This window comes from Sander lucioperca, chromosome 14, assembly GCF_008315115.2.
Source record: "Sander lucioperca isolate FBNREF2018 chromosome 14, SLUC_FBN_1.2, whole genome shotgun sequence".
Classification (NCBI taxonomy): domain Eukaryota; kingdom Metazoa; phylum Chordata; class Actinopteri; order Perciformes; family Percidae; genus Sander; species Sander lucioperca.
The window spans coordinates 12162601-12184284 of record NC_050186.1 but is presented as its reverse complement, the minus strand read 5'-3'; the positions used below and the strand labels follow the sequence as shown (position 1 = coordinate 12184284).

The window sequence follows — 21684 nt, the reverse complement described above, 5'->3', positions numbered from 1 at the left end:
TTTCCCATTACGTTTGAGATAACGTTATTTTAGACTGAATCTAGCTGTCAGCTTGCGGTTAGCCGAATTAGCTGTTAGCTAAACTAACGTTAGCTTCCCGGTGGAGGCTAGCCATAGGCTAGTGTGGAACAGATCGTGCAGGTCGTATGGATACGTAAAACAGTATTATCTTGCGCATGTGCAGAACGGATCGTGTACCGACAACCCCCTCAAACCAGTAGTGACCGGTGTCGGTACACGATCCGTTCTGCCTGCACGATCCGTTCTGCACATGCGCAAAATGTTCGCGCATGCGCGGTTGTACGAGGATTTACGACACTGCACGATCTGTTCCACGCTTCCGGTCGACAGCCAAGCTAACGTTAGTTTAGCTAACAGCTAATTCGGCTAACCGCTAGCTGAGACAGCATGTAATAACTTTAAAAGACCCTCAAAATAAAACTTGAAAATAAACGTTGACATATATAACAAACACCTAACATATATAACAGCTGTTACGTCAGTTCTACTTTACTTGTGCTCATTTAAAATACAATCACTCAATACTTGTCTTTATTGTTATTACTGTGAAGTCTTAATTTAGCTGTAGCCTGCTTTTCCCATTACGTTTGAGTTAACGTTATTTTAGATTGAATCTAGCTGTCAGCTTGCGGTTAGCCGAATTAGCTGTTAGCTAAACTAACGTTAGCTTCCCGGTGGAGGCTAGCCATAGGCTAGCGTGGAACAGATCGTGCAGGTCGTATGGATACGTAAAACAGTATTATCTTGCGCATGTGCAGAACGGATCGTGCAGGCAGAACGGATCGTGTACCGACAACCGGCTTTTTGCTTTTCCGCAGAAAAACCAGGGATGCCATTAATTTTGGCGTACTGGAACGCAATACACCATATATCACTGCGTTCCAGTGGGAACCCTCTTTCAGCTAACATTTTAACAAGGCTAGCCAATTCACTCTCAGCCTGAGATGAGAGCAGGGGGCTCTTACCTGAGGCATGGCGGTATAGCCACTCACCAGCCCTTTCACTCGCCTTTGCAGTGTTGATTTTGGGATGTTCCATGCATTTCTTATTTTTTTTCGTGCATTTCGTTTTTTGTTTATGTGGCTTTTATTGTCTCTTCTGTACTTTTGTTTGTGTTGCACTGACTATTCTGCTCAGTTTGGTATTTCCGTGAGAAATGTTTTATGCTTATAAGATTTGTATTCTGAAATATACTGAATAAAATAACCTGTGGGCTCACGTGTGTTAACGTCATGGGTCATATTTATGTATTATTATGTTTATATATATATATATATATTTATGTATTATTATGTTTATATATATTTGTATTATTATGTTTATATATATATATTTGTATTATTATGTTTATATATATATTTATGTATTATTATGTTTATATATATATTTATGTATTACCATTTCAAATTAATCTCAATGTCATGTTATTGGAGAATTATATTAATTAAATGATCTTACTCATTGTATTACCTTTTGACTTAAAATCAGGTGTAAATGTTCTTATACTTGTGATCATGTCTTTAGTTTACAACGCCGTATTTTTCAGAACGTATTCTTTTTAGCAAAGTAACTAAGGGGAGCTCTATAGTTTCCAAAAGCTTGACACTTTTTTTGTTTATCAAACTGAGTGACTTGAGCAAAGTTTATACGATAATTTCTGTTTGTGAATATAAATCTGGCATTAAGAATAATGGACACAATTCAATATTCAATGTTCAGGATTATCATAGAAACAGGCAATATATTTAAGGTTAAAAGAGTAAACAGAGTTAGTAGTTAGTTCAATTTATAAATATTCAGTCATCACAGTCCGTAAACATAAAACTCTACATAAGTAAGTGCAAATAATATAATATGAAAGTAATAATTTAAACAGAAACAAATAAAAAGATACATAAGTAAAGAAGTGACAGACTGGCAAACGTCATTAATGATACTGACAGGAGTTCTTAATTAAATAATTTTGAGTAGATATCAATTATTATATTAGTTAGTCCTATATATATATATATATATATATATATATATATATATATATATATATATATATATATATATATCTTTATTTATCTGTAGTTTATTGTTGTTTACTGTTTGTTTACTTTTTGTAAAAAATATTTAGCTAAAAGTTTATTGTTATTCTTATACTGTATTTTTTCTATACTATATTTTTTTTTATACCAAAACACTCTTTATTTAAAGAGTGTTTTGTAAGCTGCTAAAATCTGCTGCTGGAAATCTAATTTCCTTGCGGGAGTCATCCCAAAAGGATCAATAAAGAGAAGTCTAAGTCTTTATTAAAATACCTTTTTTATTTGTTACCAATCTAAGAGACTCAAAGTGTATATATATATATATATATATATATATATATATATATATATATATATATATGTCAGTTTCAGTTTAGTGGAGTTATTACTAAGTACTTTCGGAAGCACCAGTGACGTTGGAGGCCTCGGACGTCATCAGTCACGTGGTATTTCCTCATTCGATACAAGCTCCGAAACCAACCGAGCGCTGCACAGAAGTAAACCGTGAAACAAGCTCCGGATCCTCGGTATCATCCGTCCACCTCTGTGGCTTCCTAACACTGTGGCTAAAGGGCTAAAGGCAGAGCAGATCCTGTGACCTCCCGACTGTTTGTCTGTTCAAGATGGCGGCTTGAGTGGGGAATTTACACACATCTCTCCAATAAAACTAATCCAACAGCTAGCTTAGCTTGCCACCCAACTTTCACTGCCTTGTCAGAGAATGAGACGACGATACGGGCGACGTTTGTTCCGATTTTAAAACGGAATATGAGCTCAATTGTTGAGGAGGACGTCGGAGTTATGGAATAAAAACAAGTGCTGGTAAGGTATTCACAAACAACCAGGTTAACCCACAGTAAGCTAGCTCCATTAGCCGGCTAACGCGTCCAATAATAACTAATAGGCTAACTTTAGCCTCACCTGCTTAAATCACGTTCACTCCAGGTGACAAACAACAGACTGCTTATTACTGGCTGACGTTAAAGAGGCTTAAACAGTTAGCTACAGGCAGCCATATAATTAACACTCAAGCTAAGAGTAGAGTGTGTTTGTTGTGGTGAAATGTTACCTGCTAACGTCAACGGTTTTATGTGTGTCGTTAGCTCACTGCTGTGCTTTTGGGTTAGTTAGCCTGTTTGCTAATCCTGAACTAAGATAACTGTTAAACGGTATAGAGTAGATAACCATTCGCCTTCATGTTGGCGTTGAAAAATGTCATCCAAGCTGCCTTTATTTCTGGGTTGTTGTAAAGTTGTGGAAAGCTCTTTAAATGACAGGAGCTATGGGGTTTAATTTATGCCAAAATTATGTCACATGCACACTTTCAATGTCCACTGACGAAAACATTTGTATGTGTCGATACAACTTTAAGCTGTCGTCCTGTTGCACTCCCTGCCATTTAACTGTGTAATGATGAATGTCGTCCTTAGGGCTGTGCAATTAATCGAAATATAATCGTGATTATTATTTCGGCTCCCAATGATCACAAAAACAGAATTATCGAGAAAAAACAATTATTTTGCTCATTGCGTTTTGCAAGTAAACTCTTATTTTCTCTTGTGTTCTGAATGAAAAATAAAGTTTAAATAGGAAAAGTATTAAGGCAAATTTCACAGTTTTTTTTACTGTTGATTTATTTAACTTTTCCCACTGTTTTTTAAGTTCAGTATTTGCAACATCTTTCCAGAAGTCAACGGGTAATCGCGTTAAATTATCGTGACTTCAGTATTGACCGAAATAATCGTGATTATATTTTTTCCCATAATCGAGCAGCCCTAGTCGTCCTGTATTTATAATATACAGACTAGTTTGACACCGGTTGCCATGGGTGTTAAAACGGCATCGGTGACCCGTCTGATTATGTGTCCTGATCTGTGATTTCATCTGTATTGCAGCTGTAAACATCTCTACCAGGTAACCAGTGCTGGAAGTATTCAGATAATTCACTTATAATACTTCATTGTGAAAATACTCTGTAACAAGTAAAAATCCTAAGTAGTCTACTTTATGAGTAAAAGTCCTTTTTTACAATTAAAAGTAAGATGTAATCATAATCGTAATTGTGTCTATCGTGCAGGCTATATTTATTCTATATCATTTCTATTGCGATGTTGAAAAACCAGATGTCGGACTGCAATATGGCTATATATATATACATATGTATGTGTGTCATTTTGCAGTAGTTCTTAATAAAATGAGAAAATACTCAGTACTTTTTAGTTGTTATTTGTATTTCATTTACACAGAAGTATACAAAAAATATTCTTTACTGTGTGGTTATATAAAGACTGTTTACTTATTAAATTACCAGAAAACATGCTACTCGTGGCTTGTAACATACAGCCATAACCAGTGGTGATAAGTGCATTTACTCAAGTACTGGTTACTATGCAGGTTAAGATTTCAAAAAACTATATATATATATATATATATATATATATATATATATATATATATATATATATATATATATATATATATATATATATATGAAATTAGCTCCACGTCAACCAGCTGTGATTTTAAAATGCTGCATGAGTAATAATGTTCTAATTATGATACAAATGACAATATATCACTCTCAAATGAGCTTTTGTGTGTGTGTGTGTGTCTGTGTGTCTGCGTGTGCCTGAGTCTGTGTGTGCGTGTTGTTCATACTTTGGGACTTTCGACTATTTCAACGTTAAAACATGTTTTATGAAAGTTGGAGACTTTATACAGACGAGGCAGATGAAGGTTTTTAACAACTGGTAACTCCAGTTTTATCCAAGTGCATATTTAACTGTGATGATTAACCGTAAGATGTGTATTTAGTACGAAGCCTTCCTCATTCCCCTCTATTCTTAGCCTACATATTTACCAGTGTGTCACAAGAGCACAAAGAGTCCCTGAAGCATTATGTAGGAACAAAGTGGCTTGCTTCTCCAAACTAACACACATTTACTTGTGGACAAATTAAGCTTCTCAATTTTAGCGTTCTTTAGTGTCCTTTGTGTGGAGTCACAGCCGGCTGCCTCTTTATTAACACTGGTGTAGAGTCTCTCTGTGTAAAAGTCAGTCCTTCCAGAAAAATGTGGAGTTTTTTTGTGATTGTTGCTGGCAAAAATCCTCAATTATGCGGCACGTTTTCTTAAAAAATGCGATGGAATTATGCAGGATATTTATGCGATGAAATTGCGGGAACTTGCAAAAACTGCGGTTTCATCATGGCTTCATTGTGGGGTTTGCAGCTTTTTGATGATGTTCACGTCGCGTAATTACGTCACTTCATAACGTTCCCATGGCAACAGGGGAAAATGGCTGCTCTTGTGTGAAGTAAACGCAACATTTTTCAACTTTCTGCTAAGATATATGTGACTTTTTTGCAACGAAAATGCGGGGATTGTGAAATCATGCAAGCCCCGCATATTTTGCACGAAATCGGCAATTTATGTGGTGAAAGTGCGGCGTATTTGAAAAAATGCGGCCCTGCATAAATATGCAGACTTTGGCTGATTATATATTGAATTATGCGATCGCATAATCATGTTTTTCTGGAGGGACTGAAAAGTCTACAATTCCTTTTCTACTAAGCAACACAGAGACAAAGTAATAGTTGTCTGGAGAAAGTCGTCACAAACGGTTGTAAGAATTGTTTTAATTACAATACTCGCAGGAAAAGAAACGCAGGACGCTTTAAAGGCAGTCGGGCTGATCAGTCGGCTCCCCGAGGTCCAAAAAGTGCCTCGGAACGCACCGAAGCGACGCCGACTTGAGCGTACGTTCTGCGCATGCGCGAGACGTAATACAAAAAATGAAAACCGGAAATGACGAACGCGTCTGGGAACGTGGGTCTGGCTTCTCCAGCTGACCGATAACGGCGGCTCGTTTGAAATACAATCTCGTATTTTACGAAAATAGTTCACTGAAACGTGTTTCTGAAAACATGTTAAGAGAGAAATAGGCCGTGCAGTTGCTGAATCTGTCTTCATTTCAGATCAACAAAGGTCAGTTTAAAAGATTGTCGTCAGATTTTGAGAGGCGTCCATCACTCATCCTGCTCGCCATTTCCGGGTTAGCACTCCACCAATCAGATCGATTGACTCAATGACTCAATTGTCATTGAGTCCGACTGCTCGCCCTCCGACGCAGCAAGTCAGGTCGGCCAAAATGAAGGACGATGCCCCTCCGACGGACGACAGCACGGAACACACCGAACAGACTCGAGTCACTGACCTCGCCAGACGTCCAATGGCCGATTATTGGGTTGGTGTGTCAGCGCCTTTAGGCCACACATCTACAATGTAAACTATAGATTTAAAGGTTCTTTTAAAAGGCAAATGTGTTATTTTTAGAGGCGAGGGTGTTTGGTAATGTCCTTTCAAGCAGCTGATTCTTAGAAAATATTGTTTGCCTCCTGTTTGAAGTTATTTTTAACCATGCTAGAGGTTTGCTTTCCTAAAACTTGACCCATTTTCATTTCCAGTAACATCAACCCATTTCTGACATTCCCTTTTCCACGAAGTGTGTGTGTGTGTGTGTGTGTGTGTGTGTGTGTGATATTGTAGCTTAAAAAATCGGGGACTTTCACAAAATATTTGCACAATGAGAGTTTTTATAAATAATCAGGTTCAGAAAATGACATCACTTTACTGTCATGCAGCCTTTAAAACCAGGAAAAGACAACAAAGATATAATATCTACCTTTTACCTTATGCCGCCTGCACATGATAGACGGCAAAACTGCGTTGCGCACTGCTCGGATTTGCCGCTTTGCGCTGCGCTAAAATTTCAAATTACTTAAATTTTGACCTAGTTCATGCTGACCTTTCAAAAGCGCAACCAATGACATAACGGCATGTCGTTACCTAGCAACGGGGCGCTACCTAGCGGTGCGCAGAGAGCAAATAGCTTATCATGTGTAGGCGGCTTTAGGAATGAAGAAATAAGAAAGTGCTAAACTCGCAAGTAGAAAAATACTGACTTCTCCCCTTTACCTCTATGTCTTAAAGTCCCAGTGTGTAATGTGTTTAGTTGTTCATTATCAAAATCTGTGTTGCCCGTTCACAAACTTGTCCTTTTTCATGAATATTTACTGCCACCATCAATTCCAAGTATCCCTTTTGGCTTGAAATTTTACATGTGTTTACTTGTGTTTGCATGAACTGGGGTAGACGCTCCATATTCATGCTCCATCTTGAAATACGTTAGCCGGTAAAGGACATACAGGACATACTGCTCCGCCGTTCACGTTTTCTCTGTCACATGATAAACTCACAGGTGCTGATAATGCTGCTAAAGGGTATCGTATCTTCCCGGCCCCCGGCAAGTTTGAAGAAGGAAACATGGAGGACCACACGTATTCAAAATCCAAATTTCAGGAACAGGAGTCTTCTTCTTTACCCAGAAAAAGAAGGAAATTGAAAAGAGCAAGAGACCGGCTTTTTGAAGCGTGAAGGCTACCATAGCTGTAATACGTACTTTGAACTGCGTGGTGCGAGAGAGTTGATTGCGATATATGATCTCAATGCTAGATGGGAGAAATTCCTACACAATGGACCTTTTAATGTAGAAGGATCAGTATCGTGCAGAAACAGGGGACCCCTTTGATTATTATCAATTTTGATTGTGCAATTAAAGCTTAACTTTGTGGGAGTGGCAGTATTATGGATCTGCACTTCCAGTAGGGCTGCAACTACCGATTATTTTCTTTGTTGATTAATCTGTTGATTATTTTCTCGATTAATAGATTAGTTGTTTGCCAAGACGACGTCCTCAAATGTCTGGTTTTTGTCCTCAACTCAGTTAACTGACACAGAGGAGAGAAGAAACTAGAACATATTAACACATAACAAGCTACATTTTTCACTCAAACCGATGAATCGGTTAACAAAATAGTTGATTAATATAATAGTTGACAACTAGTTAAATAATCGACTGCTGTAACTCCCAGAGACTCGATGTGTGGTGGGTGTTGTTGTTAGCTGTGTGTTATTGCAGACAGTGCATCAGGGAGATCGCCCGCGGTGCCACAAAAGCACGTTATCATTACACGTTTCTCTCTCTAACTGTGATTCGTCATGCACGCATCTCGTGTTTCTTTGTGTTGTTGCACAGAAGTTGAGATAAGGATCTTTGAGACTTTTGCATCACATTGTTTGCCTTTTTTATAACAACAAAAAAGCAGTTATTGGAAAGTTCACTCTCAGTCATGTGCGGGGCGGGCTGTAGACAGCGTGACTCCTGTGCACCACGGAGAGGGAAAGTCATGACATCGCCTCAGGTGCTAATGCTCAAGCCTTGACCTTGTCTATTAAAGGAAATGTTTTTTCACTACCACCCAAAGAGGAAAGACATTAGACTGACGTGTTTGAAATAATACTTTCAGCCCCCAGTATTACAACAAGTCTTTTTTTCTTCTTTTCTTTAGGAATTGGAGGGGGTTAAGTGCCCTTTGTTTCAGCCCAGCATGGACAGCTTCTTCAAGGCAGCTGTATGTGATCTGGACAAACTGCTCGATGACTTTGAACTCAACACGGGTAAGATACAGTACAGGGCTGCAACAAATGACTGATTATTTTTATGATTAATCTGACTTTCATCCATTAATTACATTGATCTGTTAAATGTCAAAAACAAAAAAGAGAAAAATGTCCATCACAATTTCTCAGACCACGTGTTGAAATTTAATTGAAATCTCTGTCAAAAAACCAAAATGTTTTGAATTTACAGTAATACTGGAAAAGAGAAAAGCATCAAATCGTCACTTTTGAGAAGCTGGAAATAGTTACATGTTTGCCTCCAAAGAAATGCCTTAAATGATTATTATCAAAATAGCTGCCACGTTATTTGTTGATTGTCTAAACTATTGACTAATTGTTGAAGTTCAAGTGCGATCATCCACAAAACACATTCAGAATCAGCTCTATCGTCCAAGTATATAAACAGATTTTGACTCCGGTTTTTTGATGCTCTCAAACCTTAATCTACACAGAAATAGACACAAGAACAGCAAAGCTGGACAAGGTAAACATAAACATTTGACTACTATGTACAGAATCAGATTAGTTTGTCATTAAAGCCTAGATTCAGCAGCGTACACAATTAATAAGTGTTTTAGCTAGAATAAAATAATAAACAAAATCTAAAACCCCCCAAAAAATGGAACACAGTTTAAAAAAAACGAGCAGCGTGTTAAAGAATAGTGAATCCGTAGCTGCATGCATTCGCAAAAGTGCATTTTTGGGGGCATTTTGGGCCTTTATTTATAGGACAGCTGAAGACATGAAAGGGGAGAGAGAGAGGGGGATGACATGCAGCAAAGGGCCGCAGGTTGAACTGCAACTGCTGCGTCAAGGAGTAAACCTCTATATATGGGCGCGCTCTCTACCAGGTGAGCTACCCAGGCGCTCGCAGAGAACAAACTTAAAGGCTGTTTTATGCTTCTGTGTCAACTCCATGCCATAGCTACGCCGTTGCTCCTACGGCGTCGTGACCCTTTCGGAGTTCTGTGTCGGGGTTGCTTTGCATCGCGGTGCATTTCACCGCCATAACGCTAGGGGGCGATAAGTCTGATTCTAAGTCTTATTTGCGAGGTGTCTGCCAGCCAGTTTATGTTATGTTAGCGAGCAAACTTTAGCACAACTGCCCACAGTACTGCTTGCTGGCGAAGTGCTAATTTCAAATATATAGACACTTTACAAACGGATAACCCCGTCATTGTAACCAAAATATGTCTGAGTTTATTTGCAAAGCTTATGTCAGTGAACTAGCATGTTGCTACTCCCCACAGTAGGCTGCTGGAAACACCGACTATCAACACACAGGACCAGTCGACCAATCACAGTCCTTGCGGTCTGCGTCGCCTCGACGCAAAGTTACACATTTTTGGAGGTGCACGTCGAGCTACGGCGGAGGTCTCGGAGGGGGGTTCGCGGCGACGCAGAGGGGTCTGCGGGGGTACGCCGTTGATTCGACGCAGAAGCATAAAACAGCCTTAAGTCTGTGAGTTCCTGTGAGCCGCGCAGCCTCTGGAAAGAAGCCACACTTTATTCTTTTTGTTCTGGCTTTGAGGCTTTGGTGCAGCCCTTTGCCAGAGATTCAATTCAATTTCACTTTATTGTTTTATTGTCCCCTTGGGGAAACTTTTTCTTGGACTCCGGCGCTGACAACTTTAGCTGCTCTTACAGCAATTAAAATCAATGAATAGAAACAATAAGACAGAGATTAATAAATGGGAACAATGAAAACAGAGTCGATAAATAGAGAAGAATACAAACAACAATCCACAAGTAAACAAAGATCAAATCAATCACATGTAAACATATATATATATATATATATATATACTCCGCAAAAAAAGAAATGTCCTCTCATTGTCTTCTCACTTTCAACTGCTTTTATTTTCAGCCAACTTAACGTGTAAAACTTTCAACTAAAAAATTCAACTACTTGAAACTAAACTGAACAACATTTCACAGACATGTGACTAACAGAAATGGAAAAATGTGTCCCTGAACAAAGGATAGTCAAAATCAAAAGTTGCAGAACGTTACAAGGAAGACATCCCCCGCCCTCATGTGGTGCCCTTCCTGCAGGCCCGTCCTGACATGACCCTCCAGCATGATAATGCCGCCAGCCATACCGCTCGTTCTGTGCGCGATTTCCTGCAAGACAGGAATGTTAATGTTCTGCCGTGGCCAGTGAAGAGCCTGGATCTCAATCTCAGCACGTCTGGGACCTGTTGGATCGGAGGGGCGAGAACCTTGCCCCCCCAGAAATGTCCGGGAACTTGCAGGTGCCTTGGTGGAAGAGTGGGGTAACATCTCACAGCAAGAACTGACAAACCTGGTGCAGTCCGTGAGGAGGAGATGCACTGCGGTACTAAATGCAGCTGTTGGCCACACCAGATACTGACTGTGACTTTTGATTTAGACCATCCTTTGTTCAGGGACACATTTTTCCATTTCTGTTCGTCACACGTCTGTGAAACGTTGTTCAGTTCAGTTCTTAGTAGTTGAATTTTTTTTAAGTTCATACAAAGTTTTACGCATGTTAAGTTGGCTGAAAATAAAAGCAGTTGAAAGTGAGAGGACGTTTCTTTTTTTGCAGAGTGTGTATATATATATATGTGTGTGTGTGTGTGTGTGTGTGTGTGTGTGTGTGTGTGTGTAAAAACAATGACATTTGTAAAGTAAAAGTAAAACAATAGTGCAATGGTTGCTGGAATAAATGAGGGTTGATTAATGTAACATGTTGCCTTTTATACATGAAGTTGGTGGATATGTCTGATCCATATGATTTTTCTGTGTCTAATTCTAAACTTCATGTAAAACATTGTTCAAAAAAAAAATAATTGTTAGTTGCAGCCCTGGTAGTAGCAGTAGTAAACTTAAATACGTACCCAAATTTAAGTTTACTACTGCTACTACCAGGGCTGCAACTAACAATTATTTTCATTGCCAATTAATCTGTCGATTATTTTCTCCAATAATGGAGGAGTTGTTTGCTCTCTAAAATGTCAGAACATGGTGAAACATGTGGATCAGAGTTTCCAAAAAGCCCAAGATGACGTCCTCAAATGTCTTGTTTTGTCCACAACTCAAAGATCTTCAGTTTACTGTCCCAGAGGAGAGAAGACACTAGAACATATTCACATTTAACAAGCTGGAATCAGATAATTTTTAAATCAGTGAATCGATTGAAGATTAATTTAATAGTTGCCAACTAATCGATTTATAGTTTTGTATCTAAATGATCTTTTTTTCTTTTCTAAGTGTGTCTGAGTTTAACATGTTATGTTCTTCTTTTCTTTATTGCAGAGGAACTTGAGTGCAAATCTGTTTTCCTGAAGCCTTCTGTGTACCCCTTCTCCTCACCTCGCTTATCCTCCGAGGCGTCCACTGTCCCACCAAACCTCCCCGACCTTAACTCGCTTCATTATGGTTCTGCCACCAGCTGTCCCGACCCCTCCGGCAGTCCAAGCCCCGGCGCAGATGACCGAGAGGTCAAAGGTCAGCCTCTCACGGGAGTGGACCTTCTCTCCTCTGTGGATCGCAGGCCGGCTCAAAGCTCCGCCCCTCCCTGCCCCGACCGAGCTCTGAAGCCGGTGTGTGACCTCGTGAACGACACGAGCTCGGCCATCCTGGTCAGGGCCAACAGCCACGATGCTTTCAGCGAGATGGATGTGGTGGAGAAGCAAATGGAGGAGGAGGAGGAGAAGGAGGAGAAGAAGGAGAAGAAGGAGATGCTGCTCGTGGACTTTGACAGCCCTGTGATCACCGTACGCGGAGAGGAGCTAGGACGGCCGTGCCAAAGCTCTGGCTGCGGAGCTGAAAAGGAAGAACAGGCCTCTGCGGGGAAAGACAAGCTGCTGGGTTTAGATTCCCACGAGCGGAGCGGCGAATACTCTGCGTCGCTCAGTCTGCTGGACGTCATTCTTTCCGCTGCGGTGGAGAGGAGCTGCGAGCCCGCGGATGATTCGCTACCCCCGAGCGCCGCTGAGTCGGTGGAGAAAGAGGAGAGGGACGGTGAGGAGGCGGTTTGCACAAACCAAGTGCTGGGTAACTCTTTAGACCACTGTGAAGGGGCCACTCTGCCAGCAGATAGCATTAAAGAAACAACAACAACAACCTCAGAGAATAGAGAGGACGAGCCGCAAGAAGCCTCTGACCAACGTGAGGCAGAGTCTCCCATTGGTTTAAAGTCGGGGGCTTCAGAGTGCGAACCGGTGGGCTTATCGTGCCTGCCAATAGCTGTTTCCATGTGCGGGGCGCTGGTGAACACGGAGACGATAGAGGATGAGTCGGGGCTAGCTCCAGAGCAGTGCGATGAGGCAGCAGATGTCTCTGAGAGCACGGAGGCAGACTCCCTGTCAGCCGCGGAAGCCAGGGAGGACAGGTCCTATTTAGAGGGACGCGTTGACCCGTCGGTGTCTGCGTCCCAGCAGGTTGCAGAGGGCAGGGTGTCCCCAGAGGTGCAGCATCTCGCTCTCGAACCCGCTGCCCCTGCCCCCGCCGTCCCCGCTGCAGACCTCGCCTCCTGCGAACGCTCGGAGCCCAGCCCAGTCGACCCGCCCGAGTTTGGCTTTGAATATCTGCCCGAGAGCGACCAGGCCGAGCTGCTGGTCACAGACGAGGAGTTGGACGCGTTCCTGCAGGCGCACACGGAAGCAGAGCAAGGTAGGGGGGTCTCTTATTGCAGCGGCTCCCGAGATTTCACCCAACCGGAGAGTCTCTCGGAGTTGAACGGAGATCTGGAGGGCACGCTTGTGGGAGAAGAGCTGAGGAGCTGCGGTCGAGGTAGACGGGAGGATCTAGAGGGTCTGGCTTCTCCAGAAAGCGACAGAACAATGTGTGTGTCCGTAGAGGGAAGTTTTAACCCCGGTGCTCCGTCACAGGACTCTTGCAGACCTCCTTGCCAAGAAGAGCCAGAACTCTCCTCTGGGGTAAGCCATTCTTTGACCAGCAACACTTTCCAGTCCCAGCACAGCAGTAGCCCCGATCAGCCGCCCTCCTATGGAGGCGCAAGACCCAAACAGCTACACTGCCACATTGCCAGATCTCCGCCAGCAGGGGAAGACGGAGAGGAGCAGGCTCAGACGCTCAGCACGGCTGAGAATGAAGAAGAAAGTTCACCCACAAGTCTTACAGAGGAGCATTCCAACATTAGGGATTTGAGCCCTATGTACGCCTCTCAGGAGCATCAGGATTTCAGCCCGGGGTATGATGAACTCTCAGAGCCCCCGCCTTACCCCGGGGACTCACCCACAGATGGTGCCCGGTCTGTGAACTGGAAGAGAGAGGGAGCGGAGGAGCTGGGGAGCAGACAGCCTTCCTGGGTACCAGACTCTGAAGCTCCCAACTGTATGAACTGCTACCAGAGGTTCACCTTCACCAAGAGGCGGCATCACTGTCGAGCCTGCGGGAAGGTATGTTAGTCACACACTTCACTGTGTTCATTATATTTATAACAAGCATCATTTAAAGGACAAATCCGGCGCAAAATGAACCTAGGGGTTAATAACACGTGTACCGAGTCGACCGTTGTCTGGGATATGTTTTCATGCTAATCGAATGTGACCAGTTTTAGAGGAGGGAAATCACAGAACGTACGTGCGTTAATAGCAAACGAATTAGTGTCGTTACTTTGTATTAACTCGTTATTATCGCACTCATTTTGACAGCCCTAGTAAAAAGTTGACACTTTTAACAATTAAAAAACAATCTCAAAGCCAAGGTGACGTGTCACAAAATCCATATATATTCAGTTTATTCTCATAGAAGACTAAGATGGGTGCCAACACTTTACATTTTAGATGCTGGAATCAGTTTATTTTGGTCTGAAAGATTCCTTAAATGATTAATTGATCAGAATTGTTGCAATTTTTGTTGTTGTTGTTGTCTTGATCAACTAATTGATTAACTCAGTTAGTCGTTGCTCCAAAAATACAAACCGCAAAAATCAAATCCTTCAAAGCAAATTTGATTACACAAAATAAAGATGTTGCCCATCACAATATCCTAGTCTTGTTTTGTCTGAAAAAGAAATAACAGTCCAAAACCACAACGTGTTCAGTTTACAGTCATGTGAGATGACGAAAAAGCAGAGACATTTTAGAGCCTTTTTCTGGAAATATTCAAAGGATTGTTTGCAATTACTTTCTTACTACTTTCTCAACTACTTGACTGATTTTTTGCAGCTAAAGACGAAAGGTTGAACGGTGTTATAGTGGAGCCATTTTAGTTGTTGTGCAAGGCTTCGTTTTGTTCTCACAGCATATAGATCAGCTGGTTGAATTAATTGTAAATCAAGTGAAAATTGTTAGCATCATACTTGTTTTGCACTACAGTCCCACTGTGAGTTACGGGACGATGCTTTTGGGCTTTTTTCCCTTTCCTTTATTGTGTCATATATCTTTTTTATGCATGTTATAGGTTTACAAAGTGAAAAAGCCCAAAGTCCACCCCAAAGGGACTTACCATCTCCAACAGAAAACACTGTTCACAAACTGCTCCAAACAGCTCTATTGTAGTCCAGCCTTTACTTCAGAGACAAACGTGGTCACTTTGGAACACATGTTATAATGCTCACCTAGCTGCTAGCATGGCACGCCCTCATACTCTGCTTCTGACTGGCTAGTAGTCCTTACCTAGCTACTGTCAGGGCACGCCCTCATACTCTGCTTCTGACTGGCTAGTAGTCCTTACCTAGCTACTGTCAGGGCACGCCCTCATACTCTGCTTCTGACTGGCTAGTAGTCCTTACCTAGGTACTGTCAGGGCACGCCCTCATACTCTGCTTCTGACTGGCTAGTAGTCCTTACCTAGCTACTGCTCACGTGCGACTCCCAACAAAGATGTTACAGCAGTGAGAGGTCTCACTCTGTAGCTAAAACAGAGAGCTCAACACACAGGGTGAAAAGAGGAGCTGCAGCAATGTGCAGTACAACAAATATATGGTGTTTTCTGAAAATTAAACCATGTAAACATATTCTGGTACAACCTCTAAATACAGATATGAACCTGAAAATGAGCATAATATGAGCACTTAAGTTCACGATACGATTTTCTCATTTTTTTTTTTAAGATTAGTTTTTGCGGGCTTTTCCCATTATTTGATAGTGACAGTGGATAGACAGGATAGGTGGGGAAGAGATGAGGGATGATTTGCAGCAGGGGGCCGCAGGTCAGACTCGAACCCAGGCCGCTGCAAAGGACTCAGCCTACATGGGGCGCACGCTCTTACTGGGTGAGCTAGAGGCCGCCCCTTTCTCAGGATTTTATAACGGACTGAACTGCAGACAAATGACGGGGAAATATTCCTTTATTTATACAAACTGTGCAAAACAACAGATGTGTCGTCTTATCAAAAGTGCAACTGGAACTGTATTTTATCTTACATAACCAAAATGAAATAAAAAAAAAAATGTATAATTCGATTTTTAAAACAAATCCCACATCAAAATAACTAAAATAGAAACAAAATCTCTTCAAATAAATAAACTAAGAAGACGTAGTGACGTCTGAAGTGAAATGTAAAGTAGGGTACGTCCTAGGATGCTTAAAAATTGCATCACAATTCATTTCTTATCTCAACCGGTTGTAATCTTTACATATTTATATTGATTTTTATTCGATTCACGATGCATCGTTACATCCTTTCTTTTCGCAAATATTCTTGGGGCCAGTTGTAATTTTCATAGTTAAATTGCTGCAGTTTATCTGTGTCATTAACAGTGAACTCTTATGAATATTTCATATTTAATGTTCTGGGTTAAGCTGAATGTGTCAAAAGATTAGGTCCAATCAACCTCAAATACGTGGTTGTTTTCTGTGAAATGAAAGTGAAAGTTCTAATGTAGCATGTTTCAGAAATAGTTTAATGTAACGGATTAAGTCCCAGGTCCAAATATAGCACGGTGGATTCACGGGATGCAGAGAGCATGAGTCAGCAGTTCTTTGTTCAACTTCTTTATAGATCTCTACTGAGCTGCGTGTCCTAGAGATGGAGCTCAGTCTGTTAAGGCCCAGTGATTAAAACAGCTTTAGAGAGAACCGTTTGTTACTGTTCACAGCACGAGTAATTCTACTTAAGGGACTACACAGGCACACATGTTCGGATGAACCGTGAATTGTTGTGTCTTCTCTGTGGCATATCTCTCTCTGGTCACTCTCTTCTCCGTGGCAGGTGTACTGTGCGGTGTGCTGCAACAGGAAGTGTAAGCTGAAGTACCTGGAGAAAGAGGCCCGTGTGTGTGTCGTCTGCTTTGATACCATACACAGAGGTAAGGCCCCAGTTTGGTCTGATCCCAGATTCACTTCCACATCTTTCTCACAAACACTTAAGCAAAGACTAGTTCCTAAATATATTTCCTTTCTTCCTACTTCCTCTATTTCCTAAATGGACATATTTTTAACCCTGTAGGTAGTGTGATTGTCAACAGAAGTGCGGAGTCATTCCGGAGTTGTTTGATGGCTAAAAATGATGTCCAGAAACAACAGAGATGATTTTTTTTTTTCTTTCCGCCTGTTCAGTGAATTATTGACAAACCTCTGACATGGGATAGAGTGTGTGTGTGTGTGTGTGTGTGTGTGTGTGTGTGTGTCTCTCTCTCCTGGAGGGCAATAGCATTAGAACGAAGGTTGGCTTTTGGGCCTTTCAGGGCTCGACCTTAAGGACGTCCCCAGCTAGCAGGGCCATTCCTGGCTTTTGGGCGGCCCAATGCAAAAACATGTTGTGTTTAGAAGGAGCTTGATGGTGTTTTAAGCCCCCAACGTCGACTTCAAGGCACCTAACCTTAAACCTAACCGTTGCCTAATCCTAGTGCCTTTCAGGCAGCGCTGCTTTGGGAGCTTAAAACACCAAACACCTTGGGACGGCACTGTTGCTGCCAACTTGGCCTTTGTTTGTGGTGTGACTGATGCACCTCTAGTCTCTAATCTTCAGAATTTAAATAAAAAGGTTGATGATTGATCATCTAAGCATTTGTACGATGTTTCACCTTGAATGATTTTTAACTAATGATAATTAGATTTTGAATTACATTACATGTCATTTAGCTGACGCTTTTATCCAAAGTGACTTACAATTAAGTGCGTTCAACCTTGAAGGTGCAAACTCCAGACACCAAGTAGTAAGTACAAGTACATTAGCTCTAAATAGGTAATACTACAAAGAGCCATATGAAAGTGCAGCATCAAGCATTTTTTCCTTCTTTATCCGAGGTGTAGTCGGAAGAGATGTCTTTTTAGCCTTCGGCGGAAGATGGGTAGGCTTTCGACCGTCCTGATGTCAGTAGGGAGGTCATTCCACCATTTAGGAGCCAGGACAGCAAACAGTCGGGATTTCTTTGAGTGATTAGTTCTCCCTCGCTGTGAGGGGGCAACAAGCAGGTTGGGCGGGTTGGGGTATATGGTTTGATCATGTCCTGGATGTATGCTGGGGCTGATCCGTTCGTGGCCCTGTATGTAAGTACTAGTGTCTTGAAGCGGATGTGGGCAGCAGTTGGTAACCAGTGAAGAGAGCGGAGGAGCGGTGTAGTGTGAGAGAACTTGGGGAGGTTGAAGACAAGTCGAGCCGCTGCATTCTGAATGAGCTGCAGGGGTCGGACGGCACATGCAGGCAGGCCAATCAGGAGGGAGTTGCAGTAGTCTAGACGTGAGATGACTAAAGCCTGAACCAGAACCTGAGCCGCCTTCTGCGTTAGAAGGGGACGTATCCTTCTGATGTCATGCAGCATGTATCTACACGATTGGGTGGTTGCAGCGATGTTGGCAGTGAAGGAGAGTTGGTCGTCAAGTGTCACACCCAGGTTTCTAGCAGTCTTGGTGGGGACTACCACAGAGTTGTCAATTGTTATAGTCAGGTCTTGGGTAGGAGAGCTTTTCGCTGGAAGGAAAAGGAGCTCAGTCTTGTCGAGGTTGAGTTTCAGATGGTGTGTGTGGACATCCAAGAAGAAATGTCAGTCAGACAGGCCGAGATATGTGCTGCTACCTGAGAATTGATTTTAAATTGACAAAATAATTGTGATTATGATTTTTCATAAAGTATTTTCATCCCCTCACAGGAACAGGCTAAACCTGCGAGTCATCTTGAAATAGACTGAGTTGTCATTAAAACTTAATAACATCCCAGTAACATTTTCATTATGCAGCTGATGAATATTTAAGGCACGGAACACAAAAAATGTCCCGTACAAAGTGGCTCAGGGACTTTCTTTCACTTCTGTCTGAACATCTATCGAACGTTCCTATACGGCCGTGTCTTTTTATGCACATTAACTGCACGTTGGGTAACAACAAATAATCTGATTGTTTCTGCTTCCGGTTTTTACTTGTCTGCTTTGATGATAAAATGTGTGTTTAAGAGAGGCACCTTGGACTGCAGCATGGACATGGAGGGAGGAGAGAGGGAGAGAGAGAGAGAGAGAGAGGTGGATAGAGAGGGCAGGAGAGAGGGAGAGAGAGAGAGAGAGAGAGGTGGATAGAGAGGGCAGGAGAGAGGGGTGGATAGAGAGGGCAGGAGAGAGGGAGAGAGAGAGAGAGAGAGAGGTGGATAGAGAGGGCAGGAGAGAGGGGTGGATAGAGAGGGCAGGAGAGAGAGAGAGAGAGAGAGAGGGCAGGAGAGAGGGAGGAGAGTTATAGCAGGACACTGGCATTTGTCCTTGGTGTGTGTGTGTGTGTGTGTGGGGTCTATATTAAGAAGAAAGAGGTGATCCACTTTTCGTGGAGGCTCATGTGGTGTGACGCGATCCCTCTCTCCTCTCCGTCACCTCTCTTCTTCCCTCCCTCTGCTCTCGATCTCTCAGAACAGTGTGGTGAGCTGCATGTGATGCTTACCGCACACACATCCGCCTAAAGCTAACAGGCTATTTTGGCTAACAACAGACGTAGACTCACAGGAAATAAGCGAGGTGCGGCTTTCGGGAAAGCTGTGATGGGAGTGTCTAAAGTCAGCCTTAGGAATAGACTCGCAGTGATTTGGACTAGTTGAGTTTTAGCAGATGATGATGATGATGATGATGAGGTAAGATGCATCTGACTTCTGTTGTTTACTGCCTGTGTTTTGTTGGTTTGTTTTAGTGTTTAAAATCTGTGCAGAGCAATATTTGTTTATGTTGGTACTAAACTTAAAATGGGGTCACAAAGGGATTTCTTACTTGTACTTGAAGTAATTTGCCTGAAGCCCTGGGTGACTTTTTTGTGCCTTGTCATGCTTTCCTTGCAAAACAAGATGAAACAACTCTCCTCATAGGGATGACGCTATGGGACTGACAAGACACCTTTTTATTCCATTAACAAGGGTCTGAATTATTGTAATGTCTTCACTGCGTGCTTCGTCCCAATGTGCTCGTGTCTCCGTGCTTTTGTGCGCTCCGCTGTAGTTGTTGTCAGTACACAACGGATCGATAAAGATCTATGGTGCCTAATCAATAAAATGTAGACGAGTGCTGCATCGGCGTTTTCTCAGGGGAGCGCAATTGAATGGCATTGAGAGAAAGCCGCTCAGTCATAGCCAGCTTTTCTGCAACAACAACTCATGTCTGTCCTGTTTGCAAAAACCTTCATTCATCTGCACTAAATAATAGTGCCATTGACTGCACTTACATACACTTTAATATTCTACTATTATTATTTGATATGAGTCATGTAAACAGATATTCCGAGTTAGGCCTTATTCCAAATGTAGCAAGACATCTGGGATATGCCGATATTATTTAGGTTTTGTATGTATACAGCGCTACAAATATCTTAGAACGATCACTGACAGCAAACTGACTTTTAAGACAAACTGTGACGCTGTGTATGAAAAGGGAAAGCAGCGATTGTTTTGCCTGAGAAAACTGTCCTCCCTCCACATTGACAGAACCTTGATGACCCTATTATATCATGCTTTTATTAAAGAAATAGGAACCATCTAAATCAAATTGTGAAGTGGTCCATTAAGCTGATGGGAAAGCCACAGCTTAACCCAGAATCCCTGTATACTCTAAACAGTTACAAAGGATAGCTGGAACTATTTTTGAAAGACAACTTTCACCCTTTACAAAGTGAATTTCAGCTCCTACCGTCGGGACGCAGGTATAGGGTACCAGCCTGTAAAACTAAGCGTTACAGAAACAGCTTTGTCCCCGTGGCTATACGTATATTCAATAAGTAGTAGCAACCGATGTGATTGGTGCAGCTGGCTACAAGGGCATAGTTAATGAGCATCATTACTGAATGCCAGAGTGACTCGCTGAGCAAATTCAAATTGTGCTCTCGTGAGAACTCTGGATTTCCAGGGTATTCAACACCCTCTGTAAACCAAATCTACCTTCGGGTATCAATAAAGTTACCTTGACATTGATGTACGCAGCGCATTCAGAATCTGCGTGTCATTGGGTTTTTTTTAACCGCAGTTTGCGACACGCAGCCTCTTGCCTGTTTACAGTCAGCTCTGTGCGTTGTACACAAACCAACCAGCCAGGAGTTTGCAAAGCTGGGGTAGAGATGCGCGCCCAGACGAAAAGCCCACATTCCTGGTAGGAAGGAGAAACACAGCTACTTTTAAACATTATGAAAGACTTGGATATCAACAGGTTTTTTTTGGGATATGCACAAACATCGCAACGTTGAGCATTTTAAAGAAGGTGGTTGAAGGAATGAAAGAGGGAGGCTGTGTTCGCACGGTCCAACAAGTCCGCCACCGGTGGAAAACTTGACAACAAATCCTTGAAATAGTAGTGGAATATTCACTTTAATTAGCCATGTTAACAGCTTAGTAGGAATATTGTCTTTTTTCGGATTATTTTGTGCATGTAAACATAGTCATTCAAATGTTAAATGTGTCTGATTTTATCTGAGATAATTGTAAAAAAAATACTTAAATTAAGCTTTCAAGTCTTTTTATTGAAAACGATAAGTAAAGGGCTTCCCCCGCTTGCTTTTTTCATGCAAAATTACTTATTTTCAAGAAACCTCTGAGCAGTAAACACAACATTTAAAGTGTTGCTTTGCATGATTCTTTGTGGGGAAACTTAGGTCTGTCGATTAAATCAACTAATCGATTAGTTGACAGAATCGTGTGAGTGTTAGTCGACTAACAATTTCTTTAATAGAGGACAGCTGTAGAAATGTAGCTACAGGGATGTACTGCTGTATATGGTGTT

The 21684-nt window shown here is 41.8% G+C and overlaps 1 protein-coding gene across 5 annotated transcripts in view; it reads left to right on the top strand.

The window, feature by feature from the left end:
- The first annotated feature begins 2503 nt into the window (after window positions 1–2503).
- zfyve16 (zinc finger, FYVE domain containing 16) overlaps window positions 2504–21684 on the top strand; it is a 39190-nt gene continuing 20009 nt past the window's right edge. Inside the window, exons 1-5 of one of the 5 annotated variants that reach the window (XM_035991541.1) lie at window positions 2505–2876; window positions 8464–8572; window positions 11855–12951; window positions 12982–13962; window positions 16722–16818. In XM_035991541.1, coding sequence (XP_035847434.1) covers window positions 8503–8572; window positions 11855–12951; window positions 12982–13962; window positions 16722–16818 — 2245 coding nt within the window. In that variant the 5' untranslated portion in view covers window positions 2505–2876; window positions 8464–8502. Of the gene's footprint in view, window positions 2877–3857; window positions 3969–8463; window positions 8573–11854; window positions 13963–16721; window positions 16819–21684 lie in introns of those variants that run through there. The other 4 variants (XM_035991540.1, XM_031301206.2, XM_031301205.2 and 1 more) reach the window with 4 other exon arrangements.